This window comes from Eretmochelys imbricata, chromosome 18 (genome assembly GCF_965152235.1).
Source record: "Eretmochelys imbricata isolate rEreImb1 chromosome 18, rEreImb1.hap1, whole genome shotgun sequence".
NCBI lineage: Eukaryota > Metazoa > Chordata > Testudines > Cheloniidae > Eretmochelys > Eretmochelys imbricata.
Window position 1 is genome coordinate 19176935 of NC_135589.1, and position 27831 is coordinate 19204765.

The window sequence follows — 27831 nt, forward strand, 5'->3', positions numbered from 1 at the left end:
TATATATATAAAATATAGTCTTTTGTCTGGCAAAACAAATTTACCTGGAACCTAACCCCCCCATTTACATTAATTCTTATGGGAAATTGGATTCACTTAACACAGGGGTGGGCAAACCTTTTGGCCCAAGGGCCACATCTGGGTACGGAAATTGTATGGCAGGTCATGAATGTTTACGAAATTGGGGGTTGGGGTGCGGGAGGGCATGAGGGCTCTAGCTGGGGGTGTGAGTTCTGGGGTGGGGCTGGAGATGAGGGTTTGGGGGTGCAGGAGGGTGCTCTGGGCTGGGACTGAGGGATTCGGAGGGCGTGAGGGGGATCAGGGCTGGGGCAGGGGGTTGGGGCATGGGAGGAGGCAGGTGGGCAGTCCCCGGATGGTGCTTACCTCAAGCAGCTCCCAGAAACAGCAGCATGTCCCCCCTCTGGCTCCTACACAGAGGCGTAGCCAGGCAGATCTGCACGCTGCCCTGTCTGCAGGTGCCGCCCCTGCAGCTCCCATTGGCTGTGGTTCTCGGCCAATGGGAGCTGTGGGGGTAGTGCTTGGGGTGGGGGCAGCGTGCAGAGCCCCCTGACTGCCCCTATACATAGGAGCCGGAGAAGGGATGTGCCACTGCTTCCAGGAGCTGTGCGGAGTGGGGCAAGAGCCTGACCCCGCTCCCCGGCTGGAGCGATGGGGCGAGCTTCAGACCCCACTTCCCAGGGAGAGCTTGAGGGCTGGATCAAAACGTCTGGAAGGCCAGATGTGGCGCCTGGGGCCATAGTTTGCCCACCTCTGGCTTAACATCGTTTTGCTTAAAGTAGTATTTTTCAGGAACATAACTACAATGTTAAGCGAGGAGTTACTATATAGTGATGGGGGGCAGTGAGGAATGTCCTCAGCGTTTGGAGGCGGTTAGAGCTGAGGTTTTGGTTCCGGCTCATCTCTGCTTTAATTAATGTTCGTTAATTTTCGCCGTGGTTAATGATTGTTCGTAAAGCACTGTGAGATCCTTGTATGAAAGGCGCTAGAGGAATGTAAACTATTGTTAATAACGACTGTTTATTGTGTTATTCACTGCGGCCTAGTGATGAGAGGATGCCACGGTTCCAGCCTGGCCTGTGACGCACGTGTCTCATTGCTGTGTGACCTGGGTAAACCACAGAGATCTGCTCTCAGTGTAGGAGGAGGTAACAATATTGTAATAGGCTTCCCCCCTCCCCATTAGTTGGGTGTGGTTGGCTTTGGTTTGAGGGAGAGCCTGGAGGAATGGGGCTAAAACAAGGGCTCACTAGGAGAGGGGGGTGGTGAGGCTGCCTGACCAGTTCTTGGGGTACCATAGTTGGGGATCTGACTGCCTGAAAGTTGGTTGGATGTTTTGACAATGTGGTCCCGCCTCACTCCTTTGGCTACCCCTGATGTTACCAGTATTAACCATCCCTGCCTCAAAACCAGAGGGGAAGTGTGGCTAATGTCCATGGCACAGTGTAAGATCCTCAGATGAGAGAAAGGAGCTAAGAATTACTGTACTGCTATTCAGCACTGCCCTTCTGAGCAGCAATTTGTCTCACTGTGGCTCTAGTGATCTTCACAGAGGGAGAAATATCCTTTTGACTCAGAAGTTATTTAGTGGTTAACGCCAGGAAGCATAGTTTTCAGGAAGGAGTTTCCTGAGCTTTATCTAACTCCTCCCCCCCTCCCCCCCCAGCACACATACAAATTTCCAGCAGGCGCAGACGGGTTAAACTTCTAACCAAGCCCTGAATGATCTGCAGGATAAAGTGCAAGCGCGCACTGATTCTTAATAACCGTCCTCAGGATTTAACCACTCTGTGTGTTGCTATTTCTGTACCCCAGGTATTGCACAGACACCTTCATGCAACCTTATGATGCCTTTGCATCATCTCACCCTTGCTCTGGACGGGTTCACTTCTGGCCCCTCTCATTACACACACCCTTCCATGCAAATGCTTTGCAAAACTTTCTACCTCTTAACTCTTGCACACCCTCATTTCAGTCCCCTGTAGATTTTGCACAAATCCTTCTACAACTACCTTCTGCATGATTAGGCACGACAGGCTTATTTCCTTTTTCCAGAGGTGCTGTGCAGAACCCCGTAGCCAGTGCAGTCTGTATCATTGCCAGTCTCCTGCATCCCTCTGAGGACAGGACAAGAAGCAATGGGCTTAAATTGCAGCCAGGGCAGTTTCGGTTGGACATTAGGAAAAACTTGCTAAGTGTCAGAGTGGTGAAGCACTGGAATAAATTGCCCAGGGAGGTGGTGGAATCTCCATCACTGGGGATTTTTCAGAGCAGGTTGGACAAACACCTGTCAGGGATGGTCTAGATAATACTCAGTCCTGCCTTGAGTGCAGGGGACTGGACTAGATGACCGCTCCAGATGCCTTCCAGGTCTATGGTTCTGTGATCCCGCTTCCCCCATAGGACATAGCACAGCTCAGCCTCTGTGCAACCTCTGCAATTATTTCTCCATTCGCCCCTTAGTCCAGTCACCCCAGCCATGCATTGCACAACCCCCCTGGGCCTTTCCCTCCCTGCAAACGCTCCCTGCCCTGCTAATCTCTGCACCCCCTTTCCTCTCCCCAGCCCCGCCCCTCCCCTTGAGGCAGACCCGCTCTAGCCCCGCCCGTCCGGCCCCGGGAGGCGCTGATTGGCTGGTAGCTCCTGCCTCGCGAGGAGAAGGGCGTGGCCCCCTGCCGGCCGGGTCACGCGTGTGCCCGGCCCAGCAGCTGATCGCTGCCGGGCGGGCGCTATAAGGAGGCCCGCGGGCAGCAGGGGCGTCGCGGGCGCAGCTGACCATGGCCGCGGTGGATCTCGCCAAAGTGGGAGCCGACACGCTGAAGCACGCAGTGAGCGGGCAGGTGAGCAGGGCTGGGGCTGGGGCTGGGGCTGTCGTGGGTGGGGGCGCCCCACGGGTGGAGGGCGCACGCACCTCTCCCGGCCCCGGGGAGCCCGGCTGGGGGGAGAGGGGTCCCCAGGAAGCGAGGCTGGGGCTGGACCCTGAGCTAGCACTGCCGGGGAGCGAGGGGGTCGCTGGGTTTGCCCCGGGTCGGGGTCAGTCCAGCCGGTCTCCTTCCCGCTGCCAGCCATCTCTTGTCCTCACTGCCGCGTCTAAAACGTGTTTAAAACCCCTTTGAACTGGAGGGGGGGGGGCGGGGCGAGAGAGACAGACACCCCGTGAAAATGTTTCCTAATCGGTTATGAAAATGCTGCTTGTTTCTTGATCACCCTAGACACGTCTTAAATCTCTTTGCTACCATGTTGCTGTGGTTGGTGGAGTGTTTTGTTTATCTGTCTGCACAGGCCACAACCATCTTAATTAATTCTCAGCCAGCTGTACCTTGCTTTGGCCTACTTTAAAACTAGACTGATGAGTAGCAAATGCAGCAGGGAGTTTAGCAGGGCCATGATGTTGATCATGTGTCCCTTATAAACCTCAGCAGGTTCTGTTAAATGCCCTCTTTGATGGTGGGTGGTTCTTGTTTTGTTTTTCAGACTCCTAATAATAATTAATAATCTCCTTCTACTTCAAGTGGAAGGGACACAAGTCAGTGTCATAACACTTCCTGTCTAAAAAAGAAAAAGCTTGCCTTATCCTAGTAGTGATCATCCCCCAAACTCTGTTTTCTATCTGTTAGAGATAAACCTCATCAGTTTATCTGCTACTGGCCAGATTTTCAAAAGAGCTCCGTTCTCATTTAGCCCCACAATATAGGCCCTGTTATCTGCAATGCCCAGCTCCCACTGAGAACTCCTGTTAATTTGGCCCCAGTGCTGGGGGCTGTGTATGCTTGACCATCGGGCCTCTCCTGTATAGGCCATGTCAAGGTTTCCTGTGCATAGTCAGGTTTCAGAGTAGCAGCCGTGTTAGTCTGTATTTGCAAAACGAAAAGGAGGACTTGTGGCACCTTAGAGACTAACCAATTTATTTGAGCATAAGCTTTCGTGAGCTACAGCTCACTTCATGAGCGAATGCATCTGATGAAGTGAGCTGTAGCTCATGAAAGCTTATGCTCAAATAAATTGGTTAGTCTCTAAGGTGCCACAAGTCCTCCTTTTCTTTTTGTGCATTGTCAATTTCCTCAGTGAGGGCTTTTCACACCATGTTTCTCTGCTCCACTTCTCTCTAAAACCAGACAACGTGGCTGTAAACCACAAAGTGGGGACAGAGCTAACGATCCCTCTAATACTGTACCTGGAAACTCCTTCTAACTCTTCAAACAAACAGCCTGGAGAGTTTGCCAATGGATGATGGCCCTTGAATTTGATGAGGTTGCTATAACCTGTAAGTTCTGCAACCAGTGTTAGGATGCTTTCCTGGTGCTGGCTCTGTGGCTACTGGTAATGCCTCTCTGTAGGTGGTGGAGCTGCGGGCCCTGTGGAGGGACCAGCCATGTGTGGTGCTCTTCCTGCGGCGGTTTGGCTGCCAGGTTTGCCGCTGGATTGCCAAGGAGACCAGCAAACTGAAAGACCTGCTGGACAGTCACAACGTCCGCCTGATCGGTGTCGGGCCGGAGAGCATAGGCCTGCAGGAGTTCATCGATGGGAACTACTTCAAAGGAGGTAGGACTAGTGTCTGGGAACTTCCACCTCCAAGAGTTTCTGAGCTCTCCTGTCTCTCACCTGGGGAAGTGCGGCTCCCAGCTCATAGAGCAAGGTACAGGAGCCTTTATTCGTCCCCGTGCTCGTGCAAAACCGGGAGTGCAGAGACTCCGAGTTCAAGGCCAAAAGGGGTGACCAAATCACCTAGCCTGCCCTCCTGGGTGTGTCATAGGTCACCCAGCACCTGCACACTAAACCCAGCAACTGAAATTAGACCCCCAAGCCTTACAGCCCCTGGGAGACTCTGCTATTATGTGCCAAAGGCAGAGAATAGGAGGGACTGAGGCTCATTAAGGCCTGAGCTTCCTGCAATGGTGGGGAAGTGGTTAAGTGAGAGAGGCGGTGTTGTTGGAGCCGTGCTGGTCCCAGGATATTAGAGAGACCCGGCGAGTGAGGGAATACCTTTTTATTAGACCCACTTCTGTTGGTGAGAGAGACGAGTGCTCAAGCTCCCCAGACTCGTCTTCAGGTCTGGGGCCCCTACTCTGTGTCACAGCTAAAGTCCGGATCAAACAGATAACTTACCATAATCTCAGGTTTAAGAGTAACAGCCGTGTTAGTCTGTATTCACAAAAAGAAAAGGAGGACTTGTGGCACCTTAGAGACTAACCAATTTATTTGAGCATGAGCTTTCATGAGCTACAGCTCATGCTCAAATAAACTGGTTAGTCTCTAAGGTGCCACAAGTACTCCTTTTCTTTTTACCATAATCTGTATCTCTCTGCAAACGTTACTAGACCATGCCTCCTTATCCTGGGGCTGCCCTAAGTGTGCTGAGGTCCTTGTCAGCCGGAGAATAGCCAGAGTGCGGGCCTGCCCTGAGCACAACCTCTTCTGCCCAGATGTGCTTCCCTTGGCTGATTCTGTGCCAGATGGGGACCCCCCCATAGCAGGGCATGGGGGTGGGGAGGGGGAGACGGGACTTTTAGTAGTGGTGGGTTGTGTAACAAGGTGGCTATAGGACAACCATGAACTGACAGAAGAGAGCTTAAAATGGGACTCTCAACAAGCTGAAGGCAGAGCTGGGACTAGCCCCATGGAGTTCTGACTAGGTAATACCCCCCCTTTCCATGCTAGAATTGTTCTTGTATTTCATTCCTGTGTATGCTGGGCAGTCGTGAGGTGAAGGACGTGAACAAGGGGTAGTTAGTACTTCATGGCTTCAGCGGGCTTGGCTTAAGCGGCTGCTTGGAAGATTAAATTCCACTTGCACAACCAGGTGGAGGAGACCTGTGTATTGCTGGCAGTCTCAGCAGAGAGCCAAGGACATGATGGCCATGGAGTCTGCCCTGCCCCTGGGCATATCCTCTAGAACCAGCCCCAGCCCGACTGGAAGGGCTGCATGGGGAAGCCTGCTGTACGTGCTCTGTGGATAACGTCAGCTTCTTGCACTGCCCAGCAAATGCCTTTCTCCAGCCTCTAAAATTGGGACTGACACTCCAGACTTCAGAGCTGAGCATCTTTGCTAGCTTGCTAACTTGTACTAGGGCCAGCTGGGTGCAGTGCTGGGGCCAGGATCTGGGGGTTGGGAAGGTGGCTTAAAGTCACCTGCTGGTCTCTGGCTGCATGTTACCCATTGCCTCCCACCCACTGATTACCTGTATCTGCAGATCTGGCCCACTCTTGACAAGCTCTTCAGAACCTGATTTCCTGCCTGAGCTCCACCACACTTCTGAGTGCTCCTCTTACCCCTGCCCTGTCCATGCCCCCAAATGTGCCTGCCTTCATGCCAAGCCATTGAGCCAGTCTCCTGAGTAACATTCATGCCACACCCTTCTTCAGCATAAAACTCTGCCATGGATCCTCCTGCAACGCCGCTGATGGCCTGTAGATACTACAGGGGTGTGTGCCTGGCAGCACGTGCATGGGTGAAGTGTCTGGAGTGCTTGCAGGGAAGCTCTCTTCTGTGGATTATAGGCATGGGGGGGAGGGAGGGCAACAACTAGGTTTGAGGCAATATCTTGCTGGATGATAAAGCTATTTTGTGAGCTTGCTCTAGAGATGAGTCATGTTTTGACTATGAGCTGCTTGGCTGGCTGGCTGCTACGGAAATTATTTTCTTTTTGGCAGACTGGCATAAAACACATACTGCTGAGACAGCACATCTACCCTGGCTGTGTTAACCTCCCCTTTTTCCCCTCCCCAGAACTCTATCTTGATGAGACTAAGCAGTGCTACAATGACCTGGGTTTCAAAAGGTGAGTGGCCCCTATTGGCTTCTTGTCCCTAGTCTAAGAGAACCTCTGCCCTGAATCAAAGCAATTTGAAGGGATGTAGCTAAGATGGCTGGGGCCCATTGTAGCAGAAGGCAGCACCCCCTCCTCAGAGTGAAAAGACTGTTTTGCCCCAGTGTCGTTCTAACGGTCTCCGACTCCCGTGGGAAGGGGCTGCCACATGGCAAACTGCAAGGCTCCCTCAGTACAAACCCACCTGGGGCTCCACCTCTTGCCTGTCGCTTCGTTACCCTGGTGACCATTAATGTTTAAGTCTCTGTACTTGGTTCGAGACCTAGGCAAACACACAAGGCTTGGATCAAAACTAAAAGCCTAGGCATACCAGCGAGATCCCGAACGGAGTCGCTTCTGGCTAGCTAGTGCTGTGCTGGAACTCCTGAACCACAGGGATCAGTGGTGGTGCTTAGGGTGCTCATTACAATGAGTCAAATTCAGCTTTCTCCTTTTTCCTCCCCTGGCTGCAGCCCCCTCACCCGGGGTGGCGGGGCTTGGGCTGCAGCCCCCTCTGCCTCCGTGCCCACCCCTGCTGCCCGTGGGGTCGTGTAGTTTTGTTGCCCAAAGGGGGTTGCAGTACAATGAATTTGAGAACCCCTGGCTAATGTGACTGTTCAATAGCAAGCTGCATGTAATGAGTGCTGATCTCTCTGAGAGTTTAATTATTGGGATCAAATCCTCAGCTGGTGTAAACTGGTGCAGCTCCACTGACTAAGCTGAATTAGAGTAGAAGAGGATATGGCCCCTCAACCTTTCAGATGGCCAACATATCCTTTCTTCCCCCCCAGGTACAATGCCTTGAGTATAGTTCCTGCTGCTCTGGGGAAACCAGTTCGAGAAGTTGTCACGAAGGTGAGATCCTAGATAGTAGGAAATGCACCCTCTAAAGCAGTGGTTCTCAACCGGGCTATGTGTACCTCTGGGGGTACTCAGAGGTCTTCCAGGGGGTACATCAGCTCCTCTAGATATTGGTCTAGTTTTACAACAGGCTACGTAAAAAGCACCAGCAAAGTCAGTACAAACTAAAATTTCATACAGACAATGACTTGTTCATACAGCTCTATAGACTGTACACTGAAATGCAAGTACAATATTTATATTCCAATTGATATCTTTTATAACTATATGGTGAGAGTACACAACTTGTCAGCAATAGTGTGGCTGACACTCTCTTGTATTTGTCTGATTTCATAAGCAAGTAGTTTTTAAGTGAGGAGGTGAAGCTTGGGGGTACATCAGACAAATCAGACTTCTGAAAGGGGTACAGTAGTCTGGAAAGGTTGAGAAGCACTGTTCTAAAGGCCAGGCCTGACCAGACTTGTGCATTTGCATGACTTCAATGGGTGCATCTGGGCTCCTTTTGTCCCACTGGCTTGAGTGGGTTTAGAGAGGCCCTGAGCATCCTCAAGAGAAGGCCTTTGTATCACATTTGCAATGGACTTGGGCTTTATTTTTCCCTCAGGCAAATGCAGACGGCATCCAAGGCAACTTCAGTGGTGACCTCTTGCAGAGTGGAGGAACAATAATAGTTAGTCAAGGTAAATAAATGCAAATCCATCTGTCAAAACTACCAGGTAACTGGCCGTAGCTGGTGAAGGACACATTTCTAGATGACCTGTTTGGAGCAATTTGGCTGATCGAAGAACCTATGCCTGGAGAAGGCTTTAGAAGCTATCACATTGAAATCCTGCCTCAAGAAGGCAAGACAACTGGGTTGAGGGTAGGGAGGATTCGCAGCTAACTAGCAGAGTGGGGTGGTGGGGAAACCTGACAAAGGGAAAACTGCTAGGCAAGCATCTGAGATCTGTTCGCTGTATCAGTTGGTCACGAATGGATGCCATCCTTTCAAATGCTCTGCTTAATGGAGTCTTTCATGGTATTTGTTTAATTCACTTTCTCAGACCCTGGAAAAAGTGTGGGGTTTTTTTAGTTGTTACTACTGCCTACAAACTAAGATCCACCTTTTGAGCAGGCACTGCTTGGCAGGTCCATGGTGTGCATAGTGGGTCAGGCATCTGCCTTCAGTTGTACTTAAAAATATGCAGTTAACAAGAGTATACAAGGGCTCTGTCTGGGAGGGAAATCTCTTCTGGCTGAAACTTGGTACCTTGCAAATAGCAGAGTTAATGCAGAGCCCTGGCCCATCTGTGCAATGGGAGCTGTCCATGCTGTGGGGTCTTAGCTGAACATACTCAAGCCTGTCTTGAGATCTGACCCACCCCCAATCAGCCTAGCTTTCCTCTGGCTACAGCCCTCTCTTAGGGCTGTTTTAAGCCCTTCAAGGCATGGTGGGGTGACCACCCTGCCATACTAGAGAATACATCTTCTCTGTCCCCATCCATTCATGACTGCATAGGCTGCCTCAGACAAAGAGGTTTGATTTCTGTTTTTTCCCAATCCCACAATCTGCTCTTTTTTTCTAGCCTCATGACCAAGCAGTTGCACGTTAGTTGTCCTACCTGGAGATGTCAACTTGATGCCAAAGTTGTCTGCCTCACATTCTCTTATAATTCCTCTCAATTCTATTCTCTTCTTTTATGCCTCTCTAGTCTATGTGGAACACAGGGCTTTCACCACTGCCTGTCATCTTTGCTAGTCTTCTGTTGTAGTCTTTGCTTCTCTCCAGCTCATTTTGATAGCTTTCGGTTTTGTTACTACTGTGCTTTTCCACCTCATCGCCTCTTGCTCAGGGGGTTCTAGTCAAACACCTGTCTTATGTTGTCCAGGTCTTTCCTCCATGTATGTCCCAGCCATCTCCATTTTCATTTTGTAAATTCCTCTTTTCTGTTTCTCTTTTGTCCTCCTTGAGAGTTCTTCATTTGTGTTTTTTTTTTTTTTTTTTCTGGCCATTTGATATTGAGAATTTGTCTAAGGCAGCTGATAACAAAAACTTGGAGTTTAGATAGTAAGGTCTTAAGTCTCCAAGTTTAGTGCCTTATAGTAAAACTGACTTAACAATGATGTTAAATATTCAAATTTAGTTTGGGTGGCAAGATTTTTGTTTCTCGATCAGCTTTAGTGTTACAAAGGCATGCCTGGCTTTCACTATTCTGGCTTTAATGTCTTCATCTGCTCCACCTGTTGTGCTTACAATGCTGCCAAGATATGTGAAATGTCAGACCTCTGATATGTCAGGCCCAGAAAACTTCCTAAAATGTTTTTATAGCATGGATAGAAACTTCTTTCCTGGGTATCTGGCTGATGAATCTTGCCCATATGCTCAGGGTTTAGCTGATTGCCATATTTGGGGTCAGGAAGGAATTTTCCTCCAGGGCAGATTGGAAGAGGCCCTGGAGGTTTTTCGTCTTGCTCTGTAGCATGGAGCATGCGTCACTTGCTGGAGGATTCTCTGCTCCTTGAAGACTTTTTAAACCACAATTTGAGGACTTCAATAGCTCAGACTTAGGTGAGAGGTTTCTCACAGGAGTGGATGGTGAGATTCTGTGGCCTGCGTTGTGCAGGAGGTCAGACTAGATGATCATAATGGTCCCTTCTGACCTTAATATCTATGAATCTGTCATCGTTTTTTCTCTAATGCTGCATTCTGCAGTTTTTAGAAGTTGGGTCCAGCTCTTACCAGCAGGTGGCAGTATGGTAGAAAACATTGTCTAAACAGGTTTCAGAGTAGCAGCCGTGTTAGTCTGTATTCGCAAAAAGAAAAGGAGTACTTGTGGCACCTTAGAGACTAACCAATTTATTTGAGCATGAGCTTTCATGAGCTACAGATCACTTCATCAGATGCATACTGTGGAAAGTTTAGAAGATCTTATTATATACACACAAAGCATGAAAAAAATACCTCCTCCCACCCCACTCTCCTGCTGGTAATAGCTTATCTAAAGTGATCACTCTCCTTACAATGTGTATGATAACCTGGATTTGTGCTGGAAATGGCCCATCATACACATTGTAAGGAGAGTGATCACTTTAGATAAGCTATTACCAGCAGGAGAGTGGGGTGGGAGGAGGTATTTTTTTCATGCTTTGTGTGTATATAATATCTTCTAAACTTTCCACAGTATGTATCCGATGAAGTGAGCTGTAGCTCACGAAAGCTCATGCTCAAATAAATTGGTTAGTCTCTAAGGTGCTACAAGTACCCCTCCTTTTTCTTATTGTCTAAACACTCTTCTGAAAACAATTTAACAAAACAACACCAACTCACTAGCTAAAATGCCGCCTCTTCTACAGTAAACGGAGAAACTTTGTGGCTAAAATGATGTTTAGATGCTAGAGTGTAAAGCAATAGGAAATCGGGAGTGCACCTGTCCCAGCTGGATGTGTAGAATGTCTGAGTACAGTACATGCTGCTTCCCCTTTAATAAAATAGCCCTCTACGAAGTCGGAGTTCTAGCTTGAGTCTGTCACACAAGGGTCAGACGGCTCTCCATTCTGCATGACTTCTCAAAGGGGAGCTGGCAAACACTTGTGACCAACGCAGCCTGTATTTATTGTTCGCCAACCCGGTAGTGATGCTAGGTTTTGTAATTGTTGGAAACCTCAGTGTTCCTACAGGCTTTAGGAAAAGCCCCATGCTACCCTAGAACAGCTGCATCTGGAATTCACGTGAGAGCGTGGGTCAGCTGGCAGACAAAGGGCTCGTACACACTAGCGCTCTACTTTGGTATAACTTAAGTTGTTCAGAGGTGCTCCTTGAGTGATGTAAATTACACTGACCTAGCCCTGTCTACACCAGCGCTTATGTTAGCAGGAGAGCGTCTACCACTGGCATAACTACCGTTGCTCGGGGAGGTGGAGTGAGTAATTTGAGGGGAGAGCGCTCTCCCGTCGGCATAGAGAGTCTGCTGCTGTAGCAATTCCAGTGTAGACCCAGCCCTGAGACTGAAGTCTTGAATGGGGCATGGAGGGCAATCTGATCTCTCACCCCTAAAGTGTTTTCCAGTCTGTGGTTCTCTCTCTCTCATTGGGGTGCATGTGAGCTGTTCCAGTTTTGATGTGGACGGGGCTGGCTGTCAATCAGTGATCCCTTATTAAAGGCTATATACATTTTGCTGCCTTGCTGACCAATGCTTGTCATTTGTAATGTCCTTAAATACATCCTGTCCTTTTTCAGGTGGAGAGAAATTGCTCCTGCACTTCATACAGGATTCACCTGGTGACTATGTTCCCTTGGAAACAATTGTCAAAAGCCTTGGGATCTCGGCAAGTGTTAAAGAAGGCGTGAAACCTCAGGTAAGAGCTGTTTCCTCTAATGATGGAAACTGAGCTAACATTTTAAAAATAAAGGAACCTGCTGGAGCCAGCTCACTCTAAATCTTACCTAGCTCGAGTTAATATAGAGCACTATACCAACAACAAACCAAGCTTGTCTTGAGCTTTCAAAAAGGGGACTCAATCCCTATGAACCTTTTCCCTCTTAGAGCTGGGTGAGGCTAGAGCCTGGGACTCCTGGCTCCCAGTACCTTCTTCCTCCTAGAACTCCCCTGTTGCAGTCCTGAGCCAAGTGTCTCCTCCCACTCTTAGATCTGCTAGAGGCTCCAGCCATCCTCCTGCTGGTACCTGGGGTTTTCAGAACCCAAAGCAGTGGTACCTTCACTGTTTCACTCCAGGCAGTATCAGGAATAAATCCATGGGCACACAGCAATTTCTGTCTGACAAAATGATTAATACAAATAAGCGTGCTCTTATTTAAAACTACAATTAATTCAATATTAAGCACACACAGACATAAGCAATAAGTTTTAGGACATTCCAGATATAGTGACCCACAGTGTGAGATGGTTTTGAGTAATCACCAGCTTGATTTCCAGAGGCCTCTTTCTGCCCAGTTTATGGGGCGTTTAGATGTCAGCTCCTTTTCCAAAGAAAAGCTTCCCTCACACTGCTCCAAGTTATTTTTATAGGTAACTTTAATAAAACACAAAACCTATAGTGACTTTTAGTGGGTCAGCAGTCCAACCTTTACTGGATTACCAGTTTTCACACACACCAAAGGGAAAACCATGGTAACTATGCCAGCTTTCCCTTTGCTGGCTTTGTGTGAGGGGAAAACCTTCTAGCAGGGATGTGGCCAGGACAGGGAGATTCCCATCAGCTTGCTAATAAAGAGGATTAGCAAATCACTAGGCAGCTCTTAAGGCTAATGGGCTTTGGGAACAGAGCCCAGTGTAATGCATTTTGCCTCTTCCTAAACTGTCCCCAGGATTTCTGTAGCATTAGCTCAAATAGCCCCTTACAGCTGAGGTTTGTAGGTGCCACTAGCTCTTGCTGAGCGTCCAAGACTTCCAAAGAAATCAGGCTTTCCCATGTGTGGGTAGAACAGTTGGTGACCCTGTGGTGGGTAGGAGAGGAACAGACCAGTCCACTTTAGTGCCTTCCCCCTGAGACTCTCCAGTATACGTGACTGACCACTTAGTCACCCAATGCCCTCCAACAAATTAGTCTCATTAAGGTTAATGGTGGCAGCCTCAGTGATGCCTACAGTGGTTCCAGTTGCCAGAGGAAGCGGCTTTTAGATGAGCAGAGCCAGCAATAGGCCTAAAAAGGGAGGTGGCGTGACTAAGCCCAGCCAGTCCTCTACCCTTCCTTTGAAATCCCTAAATACTTGGTTATGCTGGCACAGACTCGCTCTCAGATGGAAAGATGCCCCTGTAAGTGGGAGGCTTCATAAACGTGTATGGAAAATCAAGCCGTAACATCCATGTGCTGTGGTGACTGGGAACAAACCCCTCCCTGGCGTGTGTTAATTATCACTCCTAACAGCAATTCTGGCACCTGCCTCTTCTCACCCCCCTGCTCCTCCAGCATGCCGCCAAACCGCTGATAGTGGCAAGCAGGAGGCACTGGGGGGGGGGGGCGGAGATGGGGGACGGACACAAGCTGATTGGAGGGGGGCACTGGGGGGTGTGCAGCAGCAACTTGACGCCTATGCCTAGAGCCCTGCAGCCATTTTGAATCACCTGGGCAATTGTCCCCTTTGCCCCAAAGGCAGCCGCCATTGCTGCATATGGAAATGCACAGCTTGAGGGCCTTTGTGCTTCAAGGGAGAAGGAAAGCTGCCCAGGAAGGGTGAATTTGGGTTTGTTTGACTGGGTGGAGGAAGCATGGCTTTTGAGGTGTGGCAGGTTGGGTTCAGAAGTGGGTTCCAGGCACAGGTGCCTTTATGGAGGCCATAAGATGAAGCAGGGGTCTAACCTAGTGGTTTAGAGAAGCTAGAAGAAAAGGGGGACAAGAGTAGAGAAGTAAAAAGGAGCCAGATAGTCTTGTGTAGGGCTTCCTAGGTGTCTTCCCTGTCCCACCTCCCCTTGGGCTTAAGGGAGCAACTTTGCTAACCCAGTGACTGTCTCTCTACAGTGCAATGAAGAGGCCTGTACCAGATGATGGAGAGAAGCAGGGAATTTCTTTAAGCAAGAAAGAAGCCAGTGTGGTGACCTTCATAGCTGCTGTAATCTCACCTCACTGTATCTATATTCATACTTTTGTATAATGGCCAAATCACTGAAGTCTGAATAAATGCTCTAAAGCAGAGTGCTGTGCCAGACTGTCTTGGACAAGCATAACAAAGCTTTCCCTATTGCTCAACCTTGTAACCAATAGCAGCTAATATGGTGGCTTTCCCATGGGATCATTTTGATCAGGTGACCAGTAGGTGGGACCAAGAGTATCATCTGAGGATTTTGAAACAAGGAGAACCTGCCTTGCTTTGTGGCCAGTGCTAATAGTTTTGTAGGCTTCCCCCATTAGCTTTCTTCCCTGGTTAGAAGTCCTCTTTCAACCTACATTACACTAGGAGGTAACACTTCTTTAGCAAGTGTTAGTGGTGGCTTAACTTTATCTGTGTGAACACTTCACCCTTCTTGAAGGCTTTAATACAAAGCCTTAAAGGTGACTGGGCAGTGTGCCTGAACACACTTCTAAAGCTGGGCCAGGGCCAGCTTTGTCAGATGGGAGCTTGAATCAGCTTTTTAGCAGAAGTTGGCTGTTGGAATGCATACCCTGGGATGCAACAGCAGGTGCAGATCATCCTGCTGCATGCACCCAGAACATAGCATGCTCTTCCTTCTAATAAAAGAGCTAAGATTATGTTCTCTTCCTATCCAAGGCTTGCACACAAGGGTCTGGTGTCTGAATAGACTCTTTACTGTAGCTTAGGTTAAAGCTACAGTAAAAAGTGGACTCAAGATTTTTTTTTCCCCCGTGGTGCAGAGAAATACTTTGTAGGTAAATTAATATTTAACAGGCACCCCATCTCATTCAAAAGACTCTTTGAGGAAAGCCCAGCATCCCTATCTACCTTCCATCTCCCTACCTATCCCGCACAATCTTCCTAATGATGAAACTTTAACACTAGCCCTGAATAATCCTTATGTTCCCAGGAAAAACTCCAGACCATGAGCCTTTATGGTCATTAAATCCAGGCTCCGAGGAGCAAAGGATGCCAGAGAAAGCCTTGATGCCTCCCTCCTCCTAAAGCCAGCGTGCATTAGCCATTGGCTCAACTAGTTGCATTTAAAGAGCCATATTCTAACTGCAGACATGCCCAAGAGGAGGAGTCTCATGCTGATGATGGAGTTTACCTTCAACTATCCTCATTATTTTCTGTTGCATGAACTTATTGCAATAGGTTTCCCACTCTGGAAAATGTGTGTAAGTGGAGATGGACAATAGTCACTTTATTTGTCATGTTTGTTCTACCTGCAACCATACACACGATTAAATAAGTTGATGTGTCAGAGTGCGAGTGCTTTACACTCCTTTGTAACCAGTCATTTTAATTAAAAACAGCGTAGAAATAGGAAACACTCAAACCAGCTTGACTATTGTACACATTAATGATGCACATTTAACTATGATGTAGGTTAATTTCCTGTGATCACAGCAAAACATATACAGCATCTTACCTGTCAAAACTTGAGGGCGATACTTTATTTCTACTGTGCTCTAGCAAAGACCAGGTCCCTACCATGAAGCGGTTACAACTTCTGAACTAGGACCAATTGCAAACCTTGCCTAGTCATAGTCTTGACCTCCTCAATAACACAAGCCATAGGCTTCCCGCAAATCATTCCTAGAGCAGAGCTTTTTAGAAACATCCACTCATCAGAATATGAAGCTTAAATCTTACACTGCATCATCCATGCAATTCTGGTTAATTTATCAGCAGAGCGGAAAAGCACTCTGCTTTGAAGATGGTAGAAGCCTAAATCTTGAAGCAGTGAAGTTTTTTTTAAACTGCCAATGAAAATACTTTGCGAGCTGTCATAATGCAGAGCTGAGGCTTCTTCTGTGTTTTGGTGCTATACCAGTGTCTTGACCTTTGTATAGGTATAGCTTTCTAATGCGGGGGAAGAGGAGAAATGGTCTGAAATACTTGATCTAGAATGTCATAAAATGGGAGAATAAGAGATCTGGTTAACTTTTAGACTAGCTGCAGTAGCCTGTTATATGGTTCCAATTGTATATTTAGTGTCACAGTGCTGATTAGAAATGGAATCTAATTTAATATACACTAGGCATAAGAACTGCATGTTAACTGAGGAGTTAACAAATGTTATCTTGGTGCTTAATTTTAACAAGTGAAGAGGCTATCCTTCCTGTTTTCTTCCAACTAAATCACCTTTATGGTGTTAAAGCGAATGATTAATCTTAATTGAACATCCAACTGCCAAGAAACAAATGACATCCGGGTTCCTAACATTAAGGGTAATTGAAACTTGCCAAATAAACACTGATTTTTTTTTTTTTTTTTTTTTTTTTTACTGGTAGGTGCATGCTTCACTTTAGCTTCACCACACTCAGTATTTTATCATCTAAGCTAATTGAACAAGCCCTGCCTCGCTGTGGAAGTGACCAAGTGCCTTCAGCTCCTAGCAGACAGGAAGTAGATGTGTTGTGTTTAAACTTCAGTAAAACTCAGAGGTCCCCAAATGCTTTCTCCCTGAAAACGACCCAGTAAAGGTTCTGCAGCTGTCATTTCAGTACGTAGACTTTTTAGGTCAGTGAGGAAGGTTTTGTTTTATACGTCCTAGAGTAGGCTATGGGGGAGGTAAATTTTTCTTTCAAAAAAAAAAAAAAAAAAAAAAGCTAGCAAAGCTTGTTTCTAGACTCATCTGTTTGGTTTTATGCCTCTAGACTCGGGACCATATTTTCAAAGGTCTCTGGCCTTTAAAGCCCAGATCCTCAAATATATTTAGGCTCCTAACTTGAATCGATTTTTTTTTTTCACTGGAAGTTAGGCACTTAAATGCCTTTGAAAATCTGGCTTATATCCTACCAACCTCATTAATGGCTTGAATATGACTGACTGTAATTTTCATTTCAGTGTGTTACATAGCCCATTTAGAAAAGGAGGACTTGTGGCACCTTAGAGACTAACCAATTTATTTGAGCATGAGCTTTCTATTTCCATTTAGTTCTAAACACTCCAGCTAGCATTATACAGCATTGGGTCCTAAACCCCCATTTTCTCCAGCTGATGTATGTGTAGATGAATACCCAAACCAGGAGTTACAGGAGTCTTAGGTAGCATTCTTATGTATGTATACACTATCTCTGCCTGAGCAAGCATCTCTAATGTATATGGTCATGTTTGAGATCCGGTATGTGATACAGTTAAGTATGAAAATAGCCCATGCTCAATGAATAGCAGCATATTAAGGGCTTAATCCTATCCTTGTTTATACCTCCTGCAATACCTGTGTGCGTAGACACAGTCCTAGATGGTGTTGAGCACCATCACCTTATCTTGAGGATCAGGCACTAACTAATGGCACAAGGCGCTTACAGATATAAGTGAAGGCAAATGCCCATGTTACTGGAAAGGGTTTCTCTCTCCCATACACAACTCCCATGGACTTTGTGGTACATAGGAGAGATTAGACCCTGAGAAAGCGCAAGGTCTCTGAGTTGGGTGTGGGGTGGGAGGAAGGGCAGATAGGTTAGTCATTACATAAATTCTTCTAATCTAGAAATTAAAAATAAATGAATTAGGAGTTCTCTGCTGTAATAGATGCTCTCATTAATTTGTAGATGAACTTCATTTTGCCAGGAGAAGGTAATGTATTACATGTACATGAAAATATTATCCAGACTTCATTTGGTAAGACTATACTATTACTGTCAAATAGTAAAATATCTCAGTGACAACTAGACACTTTCTCTCTCATGGTACGTATAAAGCTGCTACTGTTAATTAGTGCTGATTTAATTAAATGAATTCCAGCATGCATCAGTTTCTTTTGTTTTTAACTCAATGACTTCAAATTTAAAGATTGTTCTAAGACGTTTTTTAAAGGGATGGGATTAATTTGTTTGGCTAATGAAACTTGCTTGCTAGATGGACACTCAAACACAAAATAGATCTTACATCCAGTGTCAGTAGTGTTTTGGTAAGTTGCATTCCATAAAAATAAAAAATGTCTTTATGCATTAAATAGATACCAAGTGTATTAATAACTTGGTTTGACATCTGTTAAGATACGCATTACCAAATGTTAAATTATGAAGAATAAGTAGTGGTACATATACCAAAAATAAACATTCTTCACGGAAAATGTTTAAGTCCCATATAAAGGATTGACCATTTCAGTACTAGTTACTCTGAAATTTTAGCATTTGTGGAAGAAAACAATCCAGGCCTGTTTCTAGAGATAAATGCCTGAACAATTTGCTGCAGTACAAGTTTTATTTATATAAAAATTAACAAGACTTGTGCATTTTTAAAGTGTAATGACATTCAATCTTTAAAAGCAGACTATAGCAAAATAAAAAGGCCCAGGATTAAAAATAGATAATTGTTTCCCTCTGTAAATGTTTTGTTGTTTACATTAAGCAACAAGCTTTTGCCATTAAAATATTCTAAATATTTACCCTTAATGGAATAAGCATCCTCTTAAATATATTTCTGAAGGAAAGAGACCCGTGTAATTCTGAACTTGGCAATGCTAGAGAATCTCCTCTTTTAAAAGTTCTCTACATCTCATTGTGTTGAGATCACATTAAATTTCCCCAGTAGAGCAAAACAAGAAGTGCAAAAACAGTGGTTCAGCTTTGCTTTAACTTAGTAGCCAGTAGGTATTTTAACATACAGCTCACCTTGTAAAATATCAAGACAAATTACAATCTCGCACTACAAAGCAGTCAGAGGTGCGAGCAGACAGTGTTACGTGGACAGCATATACGTTTAACTAGCTCTATCCTTGGGTTTGGGAGAAGTGCACTAGAAACTGAATCAGAATATTGAAAAATAATTAACTCCTTGAAAAGTCAGACAGGCTTACTGAATCGCGAAAGGATTAGTTAGTAAGACATACTAAAGTGAATATTCCTTGCTGAAAAATAGATCTGCTTTTATTTTTTAAAGAGCTAGACTTTGTAACCCTGATGTGGTATCTTAACAGTCAGGATGTCATTTGAAACAGTCGTTTTTCTCCTGAAGCATACTGTCGCTTTCAATCCAGCCCGGCCAGACAACATTGCGAGATGCCTGCGTACATTCCAGCCGAACCAGAAAAGCCGGACAGCTGTAGCTTCTTTAATTCTGACTACAGTAGCTACACCCTTAACCTTAGCTGTCACTGCACAGGAAAACATCAGACACGTCACTGGCTAGAACTGTTCAGCAGGTAGCCACATCAGTTCAGTTTTTAGACCGTGCAGTCGAAGCATTATCATCTTCAGCATCATTGTTTGTTTTGGCTACCACACTCTGCATTTCTCTACAGGGTGCATGGCTGTGCCCTTCTTACAGTGGAACGCTTCAGAGAAAGCTTCAAAGTTTTGCAAGGATCCCATCACCCTAGACAACACAAGGGAGAAAAAGAAGGGTTTATTTGTACTTAGGCAGCATGCAGAAGACATAGTGCAAGAAAGAACACAAGCATGTCCTTGAGATAATCAGGGCCGTCGGTCTCAATCACAACTTCATCGTGCTGGGCATATACAATAAGAGATGGTCTCTACCCCAGACGGCTTATACTGTCTAAGGCTATGATTCTGCAGTCAGCTTCATGCTGGCAGGCTTTTGATCCCGCACAGAGCCAGTGGGTCTGCGGGTGGGTGGATTATTGCAGATCTAGGTATAAGACAAGATGCAATATCCTCAGTGGCACAACTAGTGCTGAGGCCAGTGGGAGCCCAGCCACTGAAACAAACTCCATGAAGTAGAAGGATGGCCCTCAGATGCCTGCAAAGAGCAGCCAGCCAATGTCAAGCACTGCCATGGGGTACAGTCTAGACACAGGTCTTGCTCCGGCAATGAGGACGACATGGGGAGACACTTGTGCCTGCATGGATCCACAATGTAGTCAAAGTGGCTCACAGCAGTAATGGGGCTCTATTTTTTAAGTTACTCTTCCTTACCTCCTTTGCTTACAGGATTCTTCCTCAAATATATACACGTGTACACACCTACACCACCACCCCCTTCCCTTGATCAATTATACAGACGAGTGAGTTTTTGTTTTAAACCCAGCTTGAAGACAATCCAGTGAAATGATACAATAGAATTATTAGTTCAGGGGGAGAGTCAGACTTTAAAAACAATGCCTGGGGACTCATTGAAGAAGCAATAGCATGAGTTTTGCAGGCTGGTTTATTGCTGCATTGTCTAATCCATGGCATGTTTCTTTGTGCTCTGATCCTCCATGGCAGGTTCTGGGTGGGATGCAGATAAGAAGCGTACTACTTGTCAGTGAGGCCAAGTTCCCGGGACTCAATAAAGGAGCGGGTTTCTTTTCAGGTGTGTGTAAGGTGGTGGAATTCTGTCAGAAATTTGCCTGGAGGGGGTTAATCCAGTTTGATTGTGTTGACTCATTAGCAAGCAGTTGCTAGCTCCATAAAACAGCAGAAGCATGCTCTCTCCTTCTGATACATTGCAGTGATGGGGTGAAATAGGTTATACAGTATTAGCGCAAGTCCTTACGACTCACCTGTATTTCAAAGGGCTGTGAACATCTGTCTTTATAGACTGGCTGGCATATTCAGGTCTGTAGGAACCACACCATACCTACACAAGGAAGAGGATTAAAAACTCATGGCTCAATGGAGGGTTAATTTAGCAGGCCAAGATGTGGAGGTGAGTGCAGCTCCATTGATTTCGATGGAGTTGCAACTGCTGAAATCCTGCCCTCATTGAAGTTAGTAGGAGTTTTGCCATTGACTTCAATGAAGCCAGGATTTCACCCATGATGTCAACTCCTTGAGAGGCCCCAGAGATGTTAACACCATGGATTGTCCTCTAGAAACCACCTGTTATTGGGAGTCAGTTGTCTCCAAAGACCCATCTTCCCCCAAGTGTCAATCATGCCCTTTTTGTGAAGGTGTTCAAAACAGTTTTACCCTACCTATGCTAATAGTTAAACCATCTTCAGCGTTGGGTCAGAGGACCCTTTGTTGACAAGCCCTGTCCATAGGAGGGTGTTTCCTAAGGTTGGTGAGGATCAAGAGCATTCGGACACATTCTTTGTCCATAAGCTTCAACACGTTATAATCCAGTTTATATTTTCATGCAACTCTCAGCAAAAGCCAGTGTGTTCCTACCTGGGCAAAGTTCAGAAAGAAAAGTTGTCTGTGGGTCAGGTCAAGTCCTGGTAACTGTGGCTCCTTCCCTTCACGTTCCAACCATTTTAAATAGGCCTATAAATGATCACAAGTTCATTTAGCAAGAGGCCTCCCCATTCAGACATGATGGCTACTCTCTGAATGTCACTGTTCAGATAGGGTCAATCCAGCCTAAAAATGCGTGGTCCTGCTACCTTTTACCTTGGACACTTTAGTAATTATTTTTATTTGAAAGCAGTGATTTGTATCTATTCTCATAAAGAGCCTTCCATCTTAAAGGGCTGTGTAAACTTTAGATTTATATATAAACACATCGAGATCACTTTGCACATCAACAGCCACCTCTGGGCTGAAACAGTTTCTGTCATGTTGCTGCAGACTAACTGTTGAGGAAACAAGAAAAACCTGATGGTTACCAGTTCTGTTCATCCCCTTGGGGGCACCTGGCATGGGCCACTGTCGGAAGACAGGACACTGGGCTCGATGGACTGTGGGTCTGACCCAGTATGGCCGTTCTTATGTTCTTAAAAAATAACTGCCAATGGAACTGCAGGTGGGATTTTAGATCAGCCCTATGTAATTACTTAGCTTTGAATTTGGGCAGCCCACTTGGGTTAACATCTCTAATCTTAAAAAGACTTATCTTTAATTATCATGAACTCTGTTGCGAGTCTCCAAAAAGGTGTAGCACTCTGCTGGACCAGGGATTCACTACACTTTCCACAGCAAACACGCATGGCAACATAGGATACATGCTACTGTTCTGAGAAGCCCTGACAAAAATTCATCTGATAATGTAGATGTAGCTCAAAGCAATTAGCTTAGCCTGCACGCGCTTGATTGTGGTTTGAAATACAAGCATAGCAGCAGATTGCCCGGGACTTTTCTGTATGACCATGGAAGGAAAAGGAAAGCAGACAGTTAAATTTCCTCCTCACTTTTGTGTCTCTCTCTTCAGGTAACTGCTCATAAAATAGCAGATAATAACCCTGAACAAAGTTAAATCCATTACCTGTTACTGTTGCATACTAATTGGCCAATTTTCTTTTTTTAGGTCCATTGACATAATGAAGACAATTTAATGTGTCTCATGCCAGTTAAATCTGAACATTTTATTACCATATCCTCTCACTCACATAGATATTCCCAAACAAAAGGCTTTAAAGCTAATGTGAATGGTAGAAATACAAGTTTCATAGCAAAGAATCTCAGAAGATCGAACTGTAGGGGCCATTAACTACCACCATGCCACTCTGTTTCCCATATTTCCAATGTGTTCTACAGCAAAGTTAATGTTTAATTTTAAAGGCTTCCTGGATATTCCGAATATTTATCTTTTTGAAAAATCAAGGAATTCAGAGGCAAGGTTACATGAACATCCTTAACTCTGACCCCTTATCTCTGCCCACAATCCCTTTAATAGGGATACAGATAGATCATAGTTACCACAACTTTAGAACTGTTTCATGTCAGTAACTACATTCCACAGTCCCACACTTTCTCTACGTGGAAGGAGCATTCAGACTGGTGAATACAGTACTCATATCTGCAGCCATTGTGTATAGAAGCAGGAGGGGCCCAGATGCAGCAGGTCTCTCTTGTGTCTGGACTGGCACATCTCCCGGCTGTTGCAGGGCAGCGAGTGAGACATACAGCGGGATATCTAGTGTGTATAAAGAAGGTGGACAGGCTAGGCTGAATTGCACCACTGTCAGCGGGATGGGTATCCTCTGGAATGTCAAATGTACCTTCTCTTGCTCTGAAAAGAACGCACAGGATTGAGAACACTTCTCTTGGGAAGGGGCAGGCTGCTGTTGATATATATAATATACAGAGTGCTATTTTCATTCTGCTCTAGAGGAGCATGCAAAAGAAATAGCAACAAGATAGAGGAAACTTCCATGTGCCACTGTCTTAAAGGTTATAAAACTTTCAAGGGAAATAACAGAGGCAGCTCAGGGGCTGGATTCTACTGTGAATTTGGGTGCAGAGATCGTTCACAGTTATGATGCATATTTCTCTTGATAGTGTTGCAATATTTCTATCAATGCTTTGATGTCTCACCTATCACACCTGACATGTTGCTTTAGTTTCAGGAGGAAAAGTGCAAGAAAAGTAAACTGGGGAGGGGAAAGGGGGGGAAGGTTGCTGTGCTTTAAAAATCATCATCATCAAATCACGTTGCTAAGAAACGAAAGCTCTGTTGCCATGTGACAGATACCATTTGACAAGCTGATTGAAGTTGAAGCAAGAATCTCAGTCCGAAGGGCTTTGGCGAGAGGCAGGTTCTTTCAAACTTTTCTCTGCCTATTTATTACCACACTTCTTGTTCACCTGAGCTGTTTGCATAGCACCTCTCAGTGGGGTCCTGGTCTGTGGTTCGGGCCTAGGCACTACAGATAATGATAAGGAGGATGGCTGCGGTCACTCTTGATCTTGTGATTGGATCCACATGGGCATTAGGGTGTGCTTGCATAGATCCTATTCAGGGCCTTGGTCATTTGAACAGTGTTATGCAATGGCATTCACTGAATTCCCTATGGCACCGGGCACTTTGCCTTGGTGGGGTATTAAACTTCACCTCTCAGTCCCAGGAGTGATGCCTGTAACTCCCAACACACTCTCCTGAAAATAAACACATTTGGCTCTGACCAATTTCTGGCTTTCATGCAAGAATCGACTCGCAGTACCTTGTAGGCCTGTCGGACTCCTCCATTGTCTGCAATATTCTCTCCCAGTGTGCTTATTCCACTGACCTATAACACAGCAATTGTTTGTTTACTGTGTGTAACGTCCGCCACTCCAAAAGCATTTCACAAGTTGAAATAGAAACACTATGCTCCCCGCTGATGTGCGGCCACCTCTGGGGTGGAAGCAACACTACACCCTGATGGAGGAGAAAGAGACTGAAAGGGAATAATACCTAATGTCACGGAAGCAGCAGGGTAGAGTGTACAGGGTCTACCAGAATTGGAAGCTGGCTAGGAAAATAACAGCAAAAGGGCTGTTGCGGGGGGGGGGAGGTATATTCTCTATCAGCCAGGGGTGGTTCTTGGTGGGACAAGCCCTTTTGTGTATAAGGGGTGGTGGGGCATGTCAATTTGTGTCCTAAGAGCTTGACAGGGTCTTGCAGCAGAAGGAGCTATGAACCCAATTCATTAGGGTCCTGTTGCCTCCTTTACACCCCACTGCCCTGCTAGACTAGCCTTGTACCCCGGGTTAGGAAGCACAATCTCCATAATATTTCCAGGGTACCCCTCACCCTAGCCTGTGCTTACAGAGCACAGCAATCCTCCACTTACGATCTCCAGCCCTGAAGTGGGTTTTTTCTCCCCATATTGGTATAAATGGGGCTTAGGCATCTGCTTTTAAAGGCATGCACCAGGCCTGGGCTCAGAGGGGCGGGGCAGGGCGGGGGAAATGTGCTGATTCAGCAGAACAGCAGCTTGCTTTCTTTTGCTCTGTTTTTAATTTTCTGCCTTTTCATGAGTTGGGGGGGGTTAACAGTTGCCGTATTTAAAGGGGAAACCCTCCTTTTAAAGCAAAACTGGGTATTTGACTTTGGTTTGTTTGCCTGCTCTGCAAAGCATTGTGGGGCCCAGAGGGTTATAAGAAGCTCAGCCCAAAGGCCGCTGAGGCAGTGTAAGATGGGGGTGTGGTTAGGGAAGGCTTCTAGAGCTAGGATTTGACTTTGTTTGTCAGGACCTGGAACTTTTCTCTATTAGTGGGTTCTGTTCATTCACTGTTTCTATGTTCGATTACCAAAACTACCTTAGACCTGAATGCCTTTAGAGATATCTTCTGAACAGATTTTGGGAAGATGAAAAAATATTCTACCTATTCCTCTGTTCTACCACTCTCTTTAAACTTGCCTGATCCTTTTTAAATCCCCCTGATCAAATTATAAATGAAGAAACAAAACTAATGAACTCCTCCAACTGGGGAAGTAGGAATCAAGCTTTTCTTGTTATCAAGAAGGAATTTGTGTCTTCTCTCTGTTTCCCTAATTCTCTGGGCTGGTTTAGCTCTGGTAGCTTTGGAAGAAAATAAGAAATAAAGTTAAGACTGGGGTGGTTTTACCTCTAGAGCCCCTGCTTCAAACCCTAGATTGTAGCATTTGGATCAAGTGCTTGAGACTCTATTGCTATCAAACTAGCTGCTTTCCAATCTGCTAAATTAATTCATAAAGGCATCCTACCCACCCTCTATCCTGCGGCGTGTACTCACGTTCTGCCCTCCAGCCAGCTCCCATGTGTAATTTCCATACTGATAAACCATGCAGCGTGACTGGTCTTTGAAATGCATAGCTGAGAAATTGCTCCACCAATCAAACATATTTCCATCTTTGTCAAAATTTCTTCCTGTTGATAAAAGCAAAGAATGGCAGAGAGACTGTTTCAGGGTGAAATGATCTATGTGTCCAGAGACCCTGACTGATTGCCAGCTTTAAATATTGGCACACAGTTTCTATAGGTACATTTAGCAGTCTAACCAGAGCAACTTCTAAACATGTTTCCTTTCCCTAGTACCCTTGTCTCCCGCCTGCCTCCCTTCTGAGTATTTGTTACACCCACTTGTATCTTCTCTATTTTGAGCATCAGCTCTTGGGGCTAGAGACTATCTCTTACTGTGCGAATGCCCAATACCCAGCACAATACGGCTGTGATCCTCTTATGCACGTCTGTGAAACAAATAATACTATACCTAATTAGCCACTAAATCCTTGCAACCCAACTGCAAATACAGAAAGTGCTCTCTGCAATTGACAGATGAGGAACCTGAGGGTCAAAGTGACTTTGCCAAAGCCATAGAGGGAGCAAACCAAGACCAAGATTCTGGTGTCTCTATTCCTAATCCTGTTACTCAGAGCACACCTTTTGCTCTGTATGGCTCTGTATCCAGACAGCTACAGCAAGCGTTTTATGTTTAAATTATATAGGGCCCATAGAGGTAAAAGCCACATTCAATAAAGCCAATGTGTAAAGAGTTATTGATTATTAAAAAAAAAAAGTATCAGAATTGAGTCTCAATGTCCAAAATCATTTTAGGCCCCTGTCAATGATAATGACAAAATCAATTATTTTTAACAAATGGGTTTAAAAATAAAGAGACCCCCAGGGTCAGGACTCTGTGTGTCCCTGTGCTGCCATGAGAATGCGTTTCACAGATTTCATTTTACTTTGAAAGGCAGCACACAGGCTAGTACTGACAGTGTTTCTGATACTTTACTGCTGTAAAAATAACAGATTTTCTGGCGTATTGCCATTAATTTAATTAATTTCTTTAAATTCATTACCTTTATTTTCTCTGATCGGTTCAAGGATCATTTACCCCAAATCACACATCTGTAGTGCAGATAGACTATTGCCACCCACATCTAGTTTTCTACTGTGTGATCGATGCAATTATAAAAGGAATATTTTGCTTAGATAATTTTTTTACCCTCTTCTCACCATTGTCATCAAAACCATGAGTAATTTCATGTCCAATTACCATCCCGATCCCTCCAAAGTTTAGTGCCTGTGGCTGGTGTTTGCTAAAGAAGGGAGGCTGTAGGATTCCAGCAGGAAACACTGCAAAACGAAAGAGAGAGAGAGGTTCAGATAATTTCATCTGTGTGTGCTCTGTAGATGGGTCAGCCTTTGGAAGCAGATCAAGCAGAAAATGTTTCCTCTGTTTATGCCACCTGCTTTATGCATCTTATAACTCATTGATGATGATCATGTGAATTGAGCTCTGCCTCTCTGACTGTGCAAGGAGTTATTCTTAAATGGTAAATGTAGCTCTAAAATCTCCCATTTGAGAACCCAGCAAAATTTCCCTTCCAGCTCAGCTTGTTTAATCTTATATATCTTGTACATTAAAGTGCAGTTGTAATTAGAAAAGAGACTTAGAATTACACAGTAGAATCTCCTTATCTATTCCCTTTTAGGGAATCAAGCAAAGAACTGTTTAGGTTACAAGCTGAAAGATAATTCCACCCCCGACCCCCCAAGCTGACAAGCTGAGCCTGAGCCTGGGATCTGAAGATCAACCTGGCTTTGTCTGCTCCTAATGTCATCACGAGAGCATCAACAGTCCAAACGACAACAGGTCACAGAATGAAACCTATTTTCACACAAATACTCCAAAACTGATTTCATTCTGAAATGTTCAGAATGGCTCCATTTGCAGTGGTCGTCGGTTTTTGCAGGTTGTTTTTTTGGAAAATTTAACAAAAGCAGGTTTTGGGTGAACAAAACAAAAGAAAAAATTGCAATAACATCTTTGATACAATGTAGAGAAAATAATGAAAAAGTCAGATTTTTTTCATGAAATACAAAAAATGTCCAACAAAGGGTTTGCCAAAAAAAAAAAATGTTGTTTGAAAAAAGGCTATTTAATATAGACGGCAATACTTCACTAGAAAAATATTGGTTTTAATCAGAACAGAACTGAAAATCCTTCAAACGATGCAGGAGGCAGAATGGGCCCTCTCCCTGAC

The 27831-nt window shown here is 45.4% G+C and overlaps 2 protein-coding genes across 3 annotated transcripts in view; one reads left to right on the plus strand and one right to left on the minus strand.

Annotated features, from left to right (window-relative positions):
• Positions 1-402: 402 nt before the first annotated feature.
• PRXL2B (peroxiredoxin like 2B) lies at positions 403-14315 on the plus strand. Its single transcript, XM_077837439.1, has 8 exons — positions 403-1166; positions 2584-2858; positions 4356-4560; positions 6746-6797; positions 7616-7679; positions 8290-8365; positions 11902-12020; positions 14142-14315. The coding sequence occupies exons 2-8, from the start codon at positions 2796-2798 to the stop codon at positions 14166-14168; spliced, it is 606 nt and encodes a 201-aa protein (XP_077693565.1). The 5' UTR covers positions 403-1166; positions 2584-2795; the 3' UTR covers positions 14169-14315.
• A 5169-nt stretch (positions 14316-19484) lies between these two features.
• The window catches only part of MMEL1 (membrane metalloendopeptidase like 1), a 46433-nt gene continuing 38086 nt past the window's right edge, over positions 19485-27831 (minus strand). For both annotated transcript variants that reach the window (XM_077837380.1, XM_077837382.1), the window contains 6 exons: positions 26801-26920; positions 25575-25708; positions 24038-24103; positions 21327-21422; positions 20717-20793; positions 19485-19584 (listed from right to left, as the gene is read on the minus strand). In XM_077837380.1, the coding sequence (XP_077693506.1) occupies positions 19485-19584; positions 20717-20793; positions 21327-21422; positions 24038-24103; positions 25575-25708; positions 26801-26920 (593 nt within the window). The remainder of the gene's footprint in view (positions 19585-20716; positions 20794-21326; positions 21423-24037; positions 24104-25574; positions 25709-26800; positions 26921-27831) is intronic.

Excerpts from the sequence above, each read along its gene's own strand:
- PRXL2B (XM_077837439.1), top strand. The coding sequence starts at position 2,796 with ATGGCCGCGGTGGATCTCGCCAAAGTGGGAGCCGACACGCTGAAGCAC. Across the intron at positions 7,680-8,289 it reads TTCGAGAAGTTGTCACGAAG|GCAAATGCAGACGGCATCCA; the intron begins GTGAGATCCTAG and ends TTTTTCCCTCAG. Across the intron at positions 12,021-14,141 it reads AAGAAGGCGTGAAACCTCAG|TGCAATGAAGAGGCCTGTAC; the intron begins GTAAGAGCTGTT and ends GTCTCTCTACAG.